At 40.6% G+C, this 15,428-nt stretch overlaps 1 protein-coding gene across 1 annotated transcript in view; it reads left to right on the top strand.

Annotated features, from left to right (window-relative positions):
- The window catches only part of FCHO2 (FCH domain only 2), a 106,353-nt gene that overhangs the window by 25,961 nt on the left and 64,964 nt on the right, over positions 1-15,428 (top strand). Inside the window, exons 3-8 of the mRNA XM_015413588.1 lie at positions 2,126-2,200; positions 5,515-5,656; positions 5,733-5,885; positions 8,399-8,503; positions 9,466-9,564; positions 11,931-12,027. Coding sequence (XP_015269074.1) covers positions 2,126-2,200; positions 5,515-5,656; positions 5,733-5,885; positions 8,399-8,503; positions 9,466-9,564; positions 11,931-12,027 — 671 coding nt within the window. The remainder of the gene's footprint in view (positions 1-2,125; positions 2,201-5,514; positions 5,657-5,732; positions 5,886-8,398; positions 8,504-9,465; positions 9,565-11,930; positions 12,028-15,428) is intronic.

Below are 15,428 nucleotides of genomic sequence, written 5' to 3'. Positions count from 1 at the left end.
TGCGAAATGCTGGCCTGGATGAATCACAAGCGGGAATTAAGATTGCTGGGGAAAAGATCAACAACCTCAGATATGCAGATGATACCACTCTAATGGCTGAAAGTGAAAAGGATCTAAAGAGCCTCTTGCTCAGAGTAAAAGAGGAGAGCGCAAAAGTGGGCTTGAAGCTCAACATCAAAAAAACTAAGATCATGGCATCCGGCCCCATCACTCCTTGGCAAATAGAAGGGGAAGTCGTGGAAGTAGTGACAGACTTCACGTTCCTGGGATCCCAGATCACCGCAGACTGTGACTGCAGCCATGAAATTAAAAGACGCCTGCTCCTTGGGAGGAAAGCGATGGCGAACCTAAACAGCATGATAAAAAGTAGAGACATCACCCTGCCAACAAAAGTCCGCATGGTCAAAGCAATGGTATTCCCAGTAGTCATGTATGGCTGCGAGAGCTGGACTATAAGGAAGGCCGAGCGCCGAAGAATAGATTCTTTTGAACTATGGTGCTGGAGAAGACTCTTGAGAGTCCCTTGGACTGCAAGAAGAACAAATCAGTCAATCCTCAAAGAAATCAACCCTGGAAGACAGGAGGGCCTGGCGGGAGCTGGTCCATGGGGTCGCGAAGAGTCGGACTCGACTGTGCGACTGAACAACAACAACAAAAATCCCGCCTTTCTGCTGTTACAAGGGCCACTAATCCAACCAACAATTAAAAACACAAAAAGATTATATTATAGACCATTAAAAGCAACCCTCTTCCCACACATACATAATTAAAACAACTTTCAAATAGTTACAAACAGAGTTAAAATATATACAAAACAAAAAAACATTGGTTAGGAAGGAGAGATCATTGAGGGAATGCCAGATGAAACAGAAATCTTCACCCACTGTCAGAAGATGGCAACAGAAGGGGACAGGCAACTCTCCCTGGGGAGAGCGTTCCAGAGCTTTGGTACCGTGACTGAGAAGGCCCCTTTCCGAAGTGCCACCAACCTGATCTCAGAAGGCAGGAGCGCCCGAAGCAGGGCCTCTGAAGAGGACCCTAATGGTCAGGCAGGCTCATAAGGGATTAGGTGATCCTCCATATGTTGATCCCAAACCTTATAAGGTTTTGAAGGTCAACTCCAGCACCTTGAATTGTGCCCGAGGACATATTAGAAGCCAGTTAGATAGGCCAAGACTGGAGTGATATATTCCCTATGACCCACTCTACTCAGCATCCTGGCTGCAGCATTCTTTACCAACTGAAGTTTCTGAACACTTTTTAAGGGTAGCCTCACATAGTGTGCATTATAGTAATTTAATCTAATCTACATATAACCAGGGAATGCACCAAAGTGGCCAGAGCTTTTCTGCCCAGGAAAGGCCACAGTTGGCTAACCAGTTGAAGCTGTTAAAAGGCACTCTTGTCCACAGCTGCCACCTGCTTTTCCAGCAGTTGACTTGGGTTCAGAGCACCCCTAGGCTGTGGAGCTGTTCCTTCAAGGGGAATGCAACCCATCCCGAACAGATGACACCTTAAATCATGGGTAAGGCCTTTTGCCCACCAGTAGCACTTCCATCTTTTCGGAGTTAAGCTGCAGTGTATTAGCCAGCGTCCACTCCAAACCTGCCTCCAGGCACCAGTTCGGGGTTTCTGCAGCCCCCCCTGGGATCAGCTGGAAGTGCGAATAGAATTGAGTTTCATCCACATATTGCTGACAACCAAGCCCAAATCTTCGGATGACCTCACCCAGTGTTTTTTCTTTCTGTTGCACTTGGAGGTGGGGCAACTCTGCTAACTCCCATGGTGCTCTACTTTTCAAACTCTGGTGCAAAATTTGTTTTGCTTACAAATCAAGAGTACAGATTGAGTTGTGTGTTTTCTGTGTGTGTCACATTGTTCATCCTAGAACTTGGATGACTTATGCAACTTTTATTTGGACACATGCATCTGAGCAAGTATGTCAGTGCTTTAAACATTTTATAATATCTTGTGCTCAAATAGAGAATATCAGATCGACTTCCTTAAAATAGCATCTGTTTTTTATTTGCAGTTAATACAGTGGAGCTTTTCATGTGCTCTAAGGCTTGTATTGATTTATGCATCTGGATTGCTTACCATTAATGTTGTCTTTTGTTATTAACAGGGCTACAATAGAGGAGGCATATTCAAGGTCAATGACAAAGCTAGCCAAATCAGCAAGCAACTATTCACAGCTTGGGTGAGTTACTCTGTAAAAGCAAAACGTTACAGTTCACTCAGAGGAGCGGTTTGGTGAAACACTGGACAGAAGTATTTAAGCTGTTGGAAAACTTTTTCTATCTTCCTTTTAATCATAGAATAATGTTCCTGTGGATGTATATAGTGCAAGGTTAAACTGTGATTAGAAAACATATAAATAGTGTCTTCTGAAGGCTTAGAAGTCAGTCTAATTCTGAGCATGGATACATAATGTAGATCTAAAAATGCATATAATGTAGCCATGTCCCGAGAAGGGTAATTTTGTACAAACCTGGGACAGCCCCAAGATTAGCATAAAATCTGAAAGGGTGCGTGTTGAGGGTTTGTTTGTTTTTTAAACCCAAGTTATTGGAACACTTAGTCATGAGAACTGGTTGCCTAGGAGCCCCCCAGAAATAATGCTACAGCATGCAGTGGCAACTTGGGAGGAGGAGAGGGAGGCAGAGAAGTAGTGTTGGGGAAGAAGAAGAGGAGGCACTAATGGGAGGGCAAGAGAGGCTACATAAAACTGAGGAAGGAAAGAGGTGGTAGGAAGAAGCAGGTGCTGGGAGAAAAAGGGGGAGAAAGGTAATGACATTGGGGGGGAATAAAGATGCAGGTCCAGCAAGAGCATGGAGCAGGTGACAGGAGCAGGGTGGTGGAAGAAGGAGGAAGAGATTTGTGAACCATCCACCCATGATCAGTTGGGGCGAGGCAAGGTTTGAGTGCTCCTGCTGATGTGGGTGGGACTGGGACATGCTTTCCCTTCCATTCCCTCCCTCCATCAGGCTGACAGGAGGAGTGAGAGGCTTGGAACATAAAACATCCAGGATAGACTTTGTGCTCCAAGACTGCCCTTGCTGCCTCCCATCTGGTCAGGGACACACACAAAAACTGGGGACCTACAAAACTCATGGGAGGAATCCCATGGTGCACTGTCTTCGCTTTCTTTCTAGCTTTTTCTCCCCTCCAGCCTCCAGTTTCCCCGTGTTCTTTTCCCAGCTTTGTCTCTCCCACCCCCGCTCACTACATTTTCTCCCTCTACTTGCCCCTGTTGTTTTCACTAAAGTTGAATCTCACTGGAGTTGACTAGACCCAGGCTCGGCTGCCTTGGGTGCTAAGCAACCCCACAGTGCCAGCTGTGATCATAAGAACATAAGAAGAGCCCTGATGGATCAGACCAATGGTCCATCTAGTCCAGCATCCTGTCTCACACAGTGCCCAACCAATTCCTCTGGACAGCCAACAGTAGAGCATAGAGGCCGAGGTCTTCCTCTGATTTTGTGAGATCTTAATCAGTATTCTCAGGTAGGGGGTAATCTTCCAATTTTTTTTAATAGACTTTGGGATTTATCTGTAAACTAGGGAGCAAATCCCATTGCGGAGAAAGACAACAGGCACTAGAAAGGTAGGAAGGGTGGGAGGATGGGGGGGAGGCGAAAACAGGCCTATGGCGGCTGGCTCAGCGCCGCCACCCTTCACCTGCTCCCCCCGCAGGCCTCTGAAGCCGGGGAGGGGGAAGGCGAAAACAGGGCCGCAGCGGCCAGCTCAGTGCTGCCGCCCTTCACCTGCTCCCCCCGCAGGCCTCTGAAGCCAGGGGCACTGGTGGTGTGGGTGTGGGCGGGACGCGGGCTTCTCCTGATTTGCAGGCAGATGCTGAGTGGCAGTTTGGGCTGCCAACCACTGTTGGCGCGCATCGAACGTTGGAGGCCAAAACAGCTTTATTATAAGGGACAGGATGTAGGGGTCTTCCTAGGTGTGCAGAAAAAGTCTTAATCTGTACATGGTCCCTTTGTGCTCATTTTTTTGAGCTGCATTATAGAGCCATGTTCGGAACTATATATGAGGCTTCCGTATTGGCATGACTCATTGCATTTCTTTTTTTCTTCGCCTCTTTTTCTTTTCTTTTTTGTCTCTACTACACACATTGTTTGAACTCTCAATGAAATTGCATGTATGCATTAAAGAAAAGTATTATATTCTGCAGACATTTGTTGAAGCATGATATATTTTATATGATAGTATAGTAGCATGCAACTAATCTGCAGCATGTTGTTGTCATATAATAAAGTGGGAAGGAATACTGTGATCTCTCTACTACATGCAAGAGAGAGAATCCCCCTCTCTAGTGATAATTTTTCCAGTTATGTTTTCATTTTTTTACTGATATACTTGAGTAGCTGCTTTACAGTACAGCCTTAAGAAAGTGCTCACTTAGAAAAAATGGCTTAAACATTCTATTTGCAAATTAATTTCCACTTAGGACTCTCATTGACATTAGAGTGGACTTGCAGTGAATGCTTTTAGGACATAAACTAGTAAATTAAATTTCTTTTAAAACTACAAATTAGATGTTTACATTTTTAAAACCTGGTTGTTAACATATGAAAAGGGGGAGGGGAGAGGCTCTGTTATGGCTGACCAGCATGTTTCCAAAGGTGCTGTATTTTTAACTTGAATCCATTGAAATAATATACCTCATGCTGTCCATAACCTTGCACATACTTTCATGTGCACTTAAAACTGGAGCATTGAGTGGGTTTGAGCTGCAAGCCAGGCAATTCCTCATGCAGCAGCAAATTTACCAAGTGGTCTTAATCCAACTGCTACTCTCTCATCTTTAATCCCTGGAATGTGAAATTAACAAACTGTCTGACTTTACAAACTTTACAAGGCTGTTGTGAGAGTAATTGCAAGGATAGCTGGTTTAAATATTACAAAACTCATATATATGAAATGTTTTGAAAAGTGGAAATATGCTATTCAAATGCTGTGCTTTAAGCATGTGGGCTTTACTATTCATTTCAATTGAAAGTGCTATCTATACATGCATATTTACTTCCTCTGACATTGCCAGCATCTTATGCTTGTAGGTGAGTTCAGTCTGCATTTCTGTGCTCCAGAATCTGGATTTGAAATTCCTGGATTAGAGCATACACCTTTCTGTTCTATAAACTAAGAAGCATTTGGAAGTTCTCGGAACTTTATATTTCACTGTTCTTACAAGCCACTCTAGTAGAATCTAATGAGCCATGATTTTTTCCACCTTCTCTGTGCTGTATGTGTAGCTCATGAAGAATACTGCTTGTTTGTTTTTCTGGTTGACAAGATATTATCAAATTCACTGAGACTTATTTCTGTTGGTTCTACATGCTAACAGGGTAGACAGAAGCTTAATTTTTGCTTCTAAGGTAAGTTGGTAGGGATCTCCAAAATACGTTTAGAGTTACATCTAACGGAAAGCCACACTTAACATATTATTTTGCTTTCAGGTTGTTTCAACATTTAACTGCTCACCTTTTCTTTTATACCTAGGTCATTTGCCCCAGTCTGGGATGTTTTCAAGTCATCAAGTGAAAAATTAGCAAGCTGTCATTTAGAACTTGTTCGAAAATTGCAAGAACTAATAAAAGAAGTACAGAAGTATGGAGATGAACAGATAAAAGCACATAAAAAGGTTATGTATATTTTTTATTAAGACATAAAATAAAAAGCATGAAACTGGTAGATTGACACAATGTAATATTTGACAGACAAAAGAAGAAGTTTCAGGAACTTTGGAAGCAGTGCAGAGTATTCAAAGTATAACCCAGGCTCTCCAGAAAGCAAAGGAAAACTACAATTCAAAATGTGTGGAGCAAGAGCGTTTAAAAAAAGAAGGGGCAACACAGAGAGAAATAGACAAGGTACTTTTTGTAAAATTTTATTTCAAATGTAGATGACTTCTGTTATTTCCTGATCACAGAGCTTGAAAACTTCTATGCAATGTTTGTTTGAATTTTTAAGTATAAAATAGTAATGATCAATATACATCTTGTGTGAAACAGAAGCGATTGAATTTTATAGCAAGATCATTATATCTAATTCTGAACAATGACCCTAGAGTGCAGATCAAAAAATCTACACAATGGAGCTACATTCATATAGGCAGAATATTTCTACAAAACTTGAAATAGCTTCCAGGTTTGCCAGGAAAAAAAATCAGAAAAGGGTGAGGAGGAAGATGAGCAGACTTCTTAAGATCTCCAAAATTATGGTGTGGTAAAATGAGTTTTTACACAGTGTTTGTTGTAAGATCTAGACTGCCATTTTGGGTTGTTTTTTTTTTAGCAAGCCTATAAACAGGCAATGGCAGCAGGAGCTGGTGAGGAAGAGAAAGTGATGCTGGGCCAGGAGCAAATGGGAGAGGGAGCCTACAGTGGCATGGATGAGTATGCCAGGGAGGCAGGAGTTGCAAGTGCTGCAGGGATTGCAAACAGCAAGTAGGCAAGGATGAAGTTGTGGGGGAGCAAGACAGGCTGCTGGTGGTGATTGAGGCAGCAGGGAAATGAGGTGGCAGAGCCAAGAAGACAGTGAGGGAGGGAAGGGAAGGCAGCTAGGGTAACAAAAGGAAGTGGGGACAGGGGAAGCAGGGGGAGGGTGGCTCAGTGGAAAACCCTCTCCTTTGCATACAGAAGGTCCCAGATTCAATCCTCAGCATCTCCCAAGTTTAAAGCACTAGGCGGTAGCTGATGTGAAAGACCTCTACCTGAGTCCCTGGGGAGCCAGTCTGAGTACACACTATGGACCTTGATGGCCCAGTGACCTGATTCAGTATAAGGTGGCTTTGTTGTGTGTTCATGTGTGTGGGATCAGTTTCTCTTCCCTGTTACCACATCCAGTGGCAGGTGGTGAAGGGTAAGAAGCTTGAAGGAGAAAGCACCAAGGGTACACTTTTTCTTTCAGTGCTGTATCCCCTGTGGTACCCAGCTGATTGGGGGTCTGATCAGCAGGTGGAAACTGGGTGGTGGTGATGGTTTGATGGAAGAGAGAGAAATGGGGGTCTACAAAGGTTGGAAGGAGAAAAAGTGACCTGTGGGGGTTGGGGGGAACGAATGGAGAAAAAAATGGAAAAGATAAGCAGATGGGATTTCTTTTCCCTGCAAATCAGGTGGTCCCCTGCTTGCATGGTTCTGTTTGTGAATGCAGTTGCATGTATGTGAGTTCTTGAGCTACAATCAATAATTCTTCAAGAATATCTAGTATTCCTCCCTGAGAAAAATGGGCTGTATAATATGTTTTGGATAATTGAAAAATGTCACCACCTATACTCAGGTGTGCTAAGGGTATACAATATGAAATTGAAATTGATGTTGCTAATAATATTTTTTTGTCTGTTGAAAATGTAGTGGCATTTGAAACCAGCATGTATTTTTACTACTTTGGACATTTTAATTTTGCTAGGATGATGCCAACATTTGGCTATAGAAATCTTTGCCAAAAGGAGGAAGTTTAATGTCTTTTGCATTGAGCCTCAAGGCGGGTTATGAATAAAGACAATGTACAGTGAACAATGCAATACTACAGAATTAAATGATCATGTGGGCAACAAACTGCCTAAAGCAAGGTATACTATAGACAATGTAGTAAGTGGGAATTACAATGAAAGGAGGATAATACCTAGAATAAATCATTACAGTAGATTATTATCCTATTCCATTATAAAGATTCTGTCCTGGACTGTTCCATTCTGCTACACATCTGATTCCTTCAAAGAATGCACTCCAGTTTTGCACATTCTATGAAATGATAGGCGTATGGGAGCCTTCCAGACCTCCTTAAGCATAATGATAATGAAAACTATACAAAGGTCTGTTTGAGATACCAAGCTTCATTTTAAAGAAAAAGACTCTGGTCTTTTATCTAGTGGTTAGAATGGCAGACTAGGATCTGGGAGACCTGGTTTCAAATCCTTACTCTGCCATACAAGCTCATTAGATTACCTTGGTCTAGTCACTTATTCTCAGCCTAAACTACCTCACAGGATGGTTGTGAGGATAAAATGGAAGAGGGGACAATGATGTAAGCTGCCTTGGTTTCACATGGGGTCAGGGTATAAGTGAAGTAAATAAAATAATTTTGGAGTTTGTGTTTTTAGGTACATTAGTAGTTGTGTTTTATATTGCCTTCTTTTTTGCAATTGACTTATGTAGGCCATGTTCACATACCAGGTTTGAACACAGTAAAATCATCCAATGGGATTTGTCACACTATTTTATGGTATGTTGTTTGCGTGAGCCCTCATGTGGCAAGAGTCAGTATTTTCTTCAGAGCAAAGCAAATATTAGGTCAAATACTAGGTGAATTACAATTACACTGAATGTAAAAAATTTGCCTTGCCATATCTTTCCCCCCTTCTTTTTGTAATTCTTTCATGAAGGCAGCAGTAAAATCTAAGAAGGCTACTGATACATACAAGTTGTATGTAGAAAAATATGCTGCAGCAAAATCTGATTTTGAACAGAAAATGACTGAAACTGCACAGGTAATCATGTGTTTTAAATAACTATATAACCTGTACAAACACTCTGTTTTGATTGTTAATTTCCTTTCAAGTTTACCATTAGTTCTTTTTTTTTGTTATACATGTTTCACAAGGAATTTGATAGGGGAAAATCAGCTTTCCAGAAATAGATAATAGATGACCAGCTTCATTTTGAAGAAAAATGTGTATTCCACAAGAACACTATTTATACTCTTTCAAATTTATGACAGTATTGATAATGATAGATTTATGACAGTATTGATAAACCAGCCATCCAAAATAAACATAAATTCTTAATTTTGCTGACAGCAAAATCTTGTTATCTGGGATGCAGATTTTGAATTTCTTTGACAGATGTGAGACTATGGGTGGGTCTGAAACAGAGGACCCTGAATTAATGTTTTTGCACATTGGCTTTCACCTTGTAGACCTTTTGGTGAAATTGTTATTACGATGTTTTAGGGAGTTTTAGTATTTTACCAAGTTTAAAAAATAGCTTGTAGAGTTTGTAAAATTATAGGAAAGTATTTGTTTAAAATGCAGTGGGAATTGCAAGGAAATATGAAATCTCTAGTAGGTGGCCTGTGGGAAAATAAGAGCACGAACAGCATTTCGAGGAGGGGAAACAGCAAGAAAGTCCGTGCTACAAGAGCAGAAATCCTTCTGCCTAATGGCAAAGTTCTGGTGAATATAAGCCTTATAGGGTTTTTCCATTTCAACAAGCATTTTTAAGACTACATATAAAGATGTAATGTAAGGGTATTTTGTATAATTGATATTTTAAATGCCACATCTTTATTAAAATATACATTCCATAATCCAAAAATGGAAAGCACACTCCTTTAGGAGAACAGTGGGGGTGGGGAGACATGTTGGTCAGCCTATTTAGTGCTTTAACTTCTGTTGCTTTACATAATTTGTTCCTTTCATTGTATTAAACTAAATGATTATTTGTGATGCAGAAGTTCCAAGATATTGAAGAAATGCATCTCTCCCACATGAAAGAGATTATAGAGTCTTTTTCAAATACTGTAAAAGAAGTTCATTTACAAATTGGTGAGGTGAGTTTTTGTTTGTGGTTTTTAATCAGTCAGGCTGTACAGAGAAAGCCTAAGCAGGTCTACCGGGAATCTTCCTCGAGTCTGTTCAGTGGGCTTATCCCAGGAGAGTGCTAGTCTGCTCATTTCAGACAAAGTACTGCTTGCTGTAAATCTGCAGCTGTGAGACACTGTGGAAGAGGGGGACTGCAGAGCAGTTTATATTGTGCCTCTAGTGTTTCTGTATCTAGAAATAAAAATAGTTTGACTATGCACTTCTAAAATAAGGAAAAATTTAAAAGCAGTGGCTGCTCTCTGTTAAATGCAGATAAGTAAGCGACAGGAACCTAGTTCTCAAATTTTCAAAATGCATAATGAAGTTACTTCCATGTTTTTTGCTGTTCTGGAAATCATGATATAGCAGGCATTCATGTTTTGTGTTTCTGTAGGCCTCCCAAGCTCATTGGCTCCTTTTCAGCGGTAGACCTTGCCCATTAGCTTTCTCTTATGGAGTTTTCCCATATTACTACTGTTAATAGAAAACTACTATTTATGCAAAGCTATATAGCAAATTTGGAAGAAGAGAGCTAAGTGTCTTTCCAGCATTCTGCAATGTCTGACATCTCAATGTATTCACACATTACAAGCTAAAAACAAGAGTAAATAAGATGTGACAAATTAAAGATACCTGTGGGGAACTTTGTAAGTAATAAGCTTATTAAAAACCATGGGTGGGGACATTCCCCCATGCTTAATTTATAATGGGCCAGATTCAGTTTAGTTAGGTTTGATTCACTTTTTACCTGTATGGAGGCATTTAAATTTGGGCCCCTTGAGTTTACTGGGTGCCCCCATCCACTGGCTGACCTCCCCTTTCTGAAGCTGACTCTTGTGACTGAGGCATAGGGAAAGCGTAAAAGCAGGAAGCTCTCATTGAAGGGAGGGAGGTTGTGGTCTCAGGTGTTAGGCATCCACTGATACAGGATAGCACTGGAAAATCTATTGCCCATTGCAGTTCCTCTGCTCAACGTCTTCAGGGTTCAGCATAATACTAAGGCCTCTGCTTTGGCATCTCCTCTTCCTCCTTCACAAGGGTTCTTCTGAAAAGTGAGGGATATCTGGTAACGGGGTGCTTGTTAACTGGTGCTTTGAGTAAATTGAGCTGATTACCAATTAGGTCCAAATCTCAGTATTTTTGAACCCAATTCATAATGGGACTGAAAGTTCAAATATGGCATTGGATTTTCCAAGCAGAGGACTCTGACAAGAAATCCGGATCACTTTCTGTCTTTCTGTCATGCCTTAGAATAAAACTCGTACTACATGCTACAATGACAGCATAGAACCTTTTGGGTTCTTTTGGGTCAGTGTTTTTACCCTGGACAAAATATTTTACACATTGATTCAAAACATATTTACTAGAAAATAAGGCCCATCAGCCTTAGGTTTCCATCATCATAAAAATGATGCTAGTTAACCAAGGAGAGAAGTGTCTCAGTAATATGGATCCTGGCTTTTGGCTGATCTGTTGGACGGAAAACTATCATATTACAACTGATTGTGGTGTATACAGTTAGCACACTGATGTCTAATTAGGATATTTTTATTAGAAACATCATCTACTGATCTCTGCCACAGGCCTCTTAATGAACTGTTTATATGTATTATAACAAAATTCTGTTTTTAATAAAAAATCTAGTTTTGTGTTCTGTTAATGTCTATTACTTTGTGTTACTGCACTATTGGAATCATTTATGTGATTTTTTTCCACTGTCAAGTTGCCGCTATGGATTGCAAAATCCATATGGAACTTCATTTTTCATCTCCAGAAGTGTGGTTTAGATTCTCAACAGAGGTCTGAATTCAGAGGGACACATGTTGCCAAGAATATTTTGCAATAATGTGTTTAAATATTCATTTGCTTTTATCAGATTCATATTAAGATATAGGGTATATTTTCCGTTCAGATGCAGACATAAATCACAGTTTTAGCTGGTATCTTTTTAACAAGAAAGTAAGCATTGAAGATAAGAGTATATTGTAATAGATAAAAAATTTACTAGCACATTCGTTCTATATACAGGACTCAGAGCTAACTAGATTAGTTTGGGTCTTGTGTTAGTTCTCTGGGAAAAATAATTTCATTGAGCTGACCCCCCCCCCCATGTCATACCAAAACTGCTGTTGAAACTCAGTTTTGAAAGCCAAGCGTTATAGAAACGATTGTGTGACAAACAGATATAAAACTCTCATGGGATCACAAAGCTAGTTTCTGATTTGATGTGGCTTAGCTTATAAGATCATGTCATGGAATTCAGTAATTTAATAAATTTAGGTGTATAAGCTACTGAAGCCATCAAGATTTATTAATAGTATTCTGTTTCTCAAAGGTTCATGAAGAATTTATAAATAACATGGCAAACACATCTGTTGAAAGTTTGGTGCAAAAATTTGCTGAGTCAAAAGGCACAGGCAAAGAGCGACCTGGTAAGAAATTCAAAATAATTAAAACTATTGTGGGAATTCAGGAGATGGAAGTATTTGCTTATATATCCTTGGTCTCAGCTATTAAATAGGAACATGCATGTGTGTGATTTTAATTGACTTACTGGCAATATTGAGTACAAGATTCATTTCTAGTACATTCTATTCTTTAGTGCTGAAAATAGCATTTAGGATGTATTGATCCATGCATGTAAAACCATGCATATAGGTGAAATCCTTTTCATGTAGTATGACAAACCTTGTTTATGGTGGTTTCTTAAGGTTGATTTTGCCTTTCATTGTGCGAATGCAACTTTTTCTCATAATCAAATATGTTTGAAAGACAATAGAATTTTATGTCCTATCTTTTCACTAGAATGATCAGGTCAGTTAATAAACACAGTATTAGCAGTGTAGGGGAGCGTACCAATGGATGTATCTTTGGCATTACATGTGGAATATTAGTGTGCCATCCTCAGTTTTCATAAAAATGTTTGTAAAAACAATACAGCTGTATGTGATTTCTATATGGCATTGTTCCTTATGGACTGAAACTGTTCTGGTACAGGTTTGGCTCTCCAATGTGAGCTGAAAGTACATTGTTAATATCATATTGAACTTTGTTGCACTTCAAGTGGTACATGAAAATTCACAGGTGGTAGGTTGCCAGCATAAAACTAATGTTAATCTAGATGTTTAACCTTTAATTAATCCAAGATGTCACTCTAAACCTTAACTTCCAGTTGCTTGCTAACCAGTATTCTGATGCTGTGCAGCTAGGGTACTATTTCTGTCCAATGTGTTGCTGCTTCCCTTGTGGTAAGGCCTGCTGCTGTCTTCTACTATGGGCAATTGGCCTGAGAAAAGGAAGGAGTAGTCAGCACTCATGTCCTCCTTTTCCTGTTTAGCTTCTTACCTTACAAGCCTCTGCTCTTGACCAGTACTTTGGCTGTCTTTAAACAGTAAAGAAATTTAATGCATTTCAATGGGGATAAATGTAAAGTTCTGCATTTAAGTAGGAAAAATCAAATGTATAATTATAGGTTGGGGGAGACTTGTCTTGGCAGTAGTATGTGTGAAAAGGATCTAGGGGTCTTAGTAGACCATACACTGAACATGAGTCAGCAGTGTAATGTGGTTGCTAAAAAGGCAAATGCAATTTTGGGCTGTATCAACAGAAGTATAGATCACGAGATGTGATGGTACCACTTTGCTCTGGTTAGACCTCACCTAGAGTATTATGTTCAGTTTGGGGCACCACAATTTAAGAAGGATATAGCCAAGCTGGAGTGTGTCCAGAGATAGTGAGGGGTCTGGAGACCAAGTCCTATGAGGAAAGGTTGAAGAAGCTGGGTTTGTTTAGCCTGGAGAGGAGATGACTGAGAGGTGATATGATAACCATCTTCAAGTACTTGAAGGGCTGTCATCTAGAGGATGGTGTGGAGTTGTTTTCTGTTGCCCCAGAAGGTTGGACCAGAACCAACGGGTTGAAATTAAATCAGAAGAGTTTTCAGCTAAACATTAGGAGGAACTTCTTGACATTTAGAGTGGTTCCTCAGTGGAACAGGCTTCCTCGGGAAGTAGTGGGCTCTCCTTCTTTGGAGGTTTTCAAACAGAGGCTAGATGGCCATCTGACAGCAATGTGGATTCTGTGAACTTAGGCAGATCATGAGAGGGAGGGCAGGAAGGGTTGCCTCAGTGCTTAGTTCTTGTGGCCCTTTTTTACATGTCCAGGGAAATGCTGATTGCCACTTTGGGGTTAGGAAGCAATCCTGGAGGGTTTTTTGTCATCAGGCCATGGAAAAGTGGTCACTGTGGGTGTGGAGGGGGAGGTATTTGTGAATTTCTTGCATTGTGCAGGGGGTTGGACTAGATGACCCTGGAGGTACCTTCCAACTCTATGATTCTATGATTCTAGGCTGGCATAGGTCAGACAAGTCCTTCTCTATGGGGGGAAACTCCTATTAAGACATTCCTCACTTGGCAGCCAAGCTGAAACAGCCAAGGCAGCCAACGTGTCTTGGATGGCACGCTCAACTTCCATACGAGTCCCACTCTATGTTAGGTTGTCATGGTAACTTTCTTTGAAAGGCTGTGGACTATCTGCAGGCACCATGTCTTCTGCCTTTGGGTGTGTGTGTATCCCTGGGATTGTGAGGCTTGCTTTCACAGCTTGTTAAATAGATGTCTTAATGGAATTAATTTGCATGCTTGAGTGTTGAAGAAGAAGAAGAGGAGATTGGATTTATACCCCACCCTTCACTACCCAAAGAAGTCTCAGAGCACCTTACAAACTCCTCTCCCTTCCCCTCCCCACAACAGACACCCTGTAAGGTTGGTGGAGCTGAGAGAGCTCTGGCAGAAACTGTTCTTTTTCAAGAACAGCTGTGCCAGAACTATGACTTGCCCAAGGTCCTCCAGCAGGTGCAAGTGGAGGAGTGGGGAATCAAACCAGGTTCTCCCAGATTAGAGTCCATGCACTTAGCCACTACACCAAACTGGCTGAAATGGGCAAGGGGGTGATCTGCAATTTTGATGTCCCTGGAGTAGATTTGTATCAGAACTATGATGCCAGATGAGAGTTGCTTATCCTTTTTCTTCTGTGGTGTTTTCCATAATAAATACTCAACCTCTGAAAAAACTGCTTCTTCATACTACAGGAAAACAAAAACATATATAAGTTCTGTATCTATATAATGTCTCCTGCACAGCAAATAGCAAAGTGTGTGTGTGTGGGGGGGGGGTTCATTAAGAAAAAAAGGTGGGGAGCACTAATCACTGCCTTCCCCAAGCTGTGGCTATGATCTATTTTTTTTTAAACATATAGCTTAACAACCACTCATACATACTAGACATTAACACAACATGAATTTACACAACAGTTATTCTCCCGGCACTTCACAATGATCAAATAGCTTAATCATATATAAATATCCTGTATATTCTACCTAGTTTCTTACCCATACAGTGTAGTTGCATTACTCAAAGACTTTACCACCTGTTCTGATCTAGTACCTCTCTATTATTCTACCATAATTCCTAGTACGTTGATACATCAACCCTTAATACGTCTATTTAAATTTTTCACATTTCATCTTTCTCATTTATTGATCACATATTTAATCAACATCAGATCCCATTAAATTCCTTTTCTTCATTAAACCATCATCAAGCCATACTAGTCCCAACTATACATAGCATAACCAGGTTTGGTTGTACAGCACAGTAACCTATATACTAGTCTTAAACACTTTGATCATCACCTTTCATTCTCAGGGCAAAATAGTAAACCACTATATTCTTACAACAACCTACATAGAACTCTCCCGCTACTACCCTTTGCCTACCAAGTTACTTCAATTCATAACTCCTACCTGGTGCTCTAATCCCCAATTTGGTTTCCC

The sequence above is a fragment of the Gekko japonicus genome, unplaced genomic scaffold (assembly GCF_001447785.1).
Source record: "Gekko japonicus isolate JY-2015 unplaced genomic scaffold, Gekko_japonicus_V1.1 scaffold318, whole genome shotgun sequence".
Taxonomy (NCBI): Eukaryota; Metazoa; Chordata; class Lepidosauria; order Squamata; family Gekkonidae; genus Gekko; species Gekko japonicus.
Note: the sequence above shows the minus strand (reverse complement) of the source record. Positions and strands in the feature narration are given on the sequence as shown.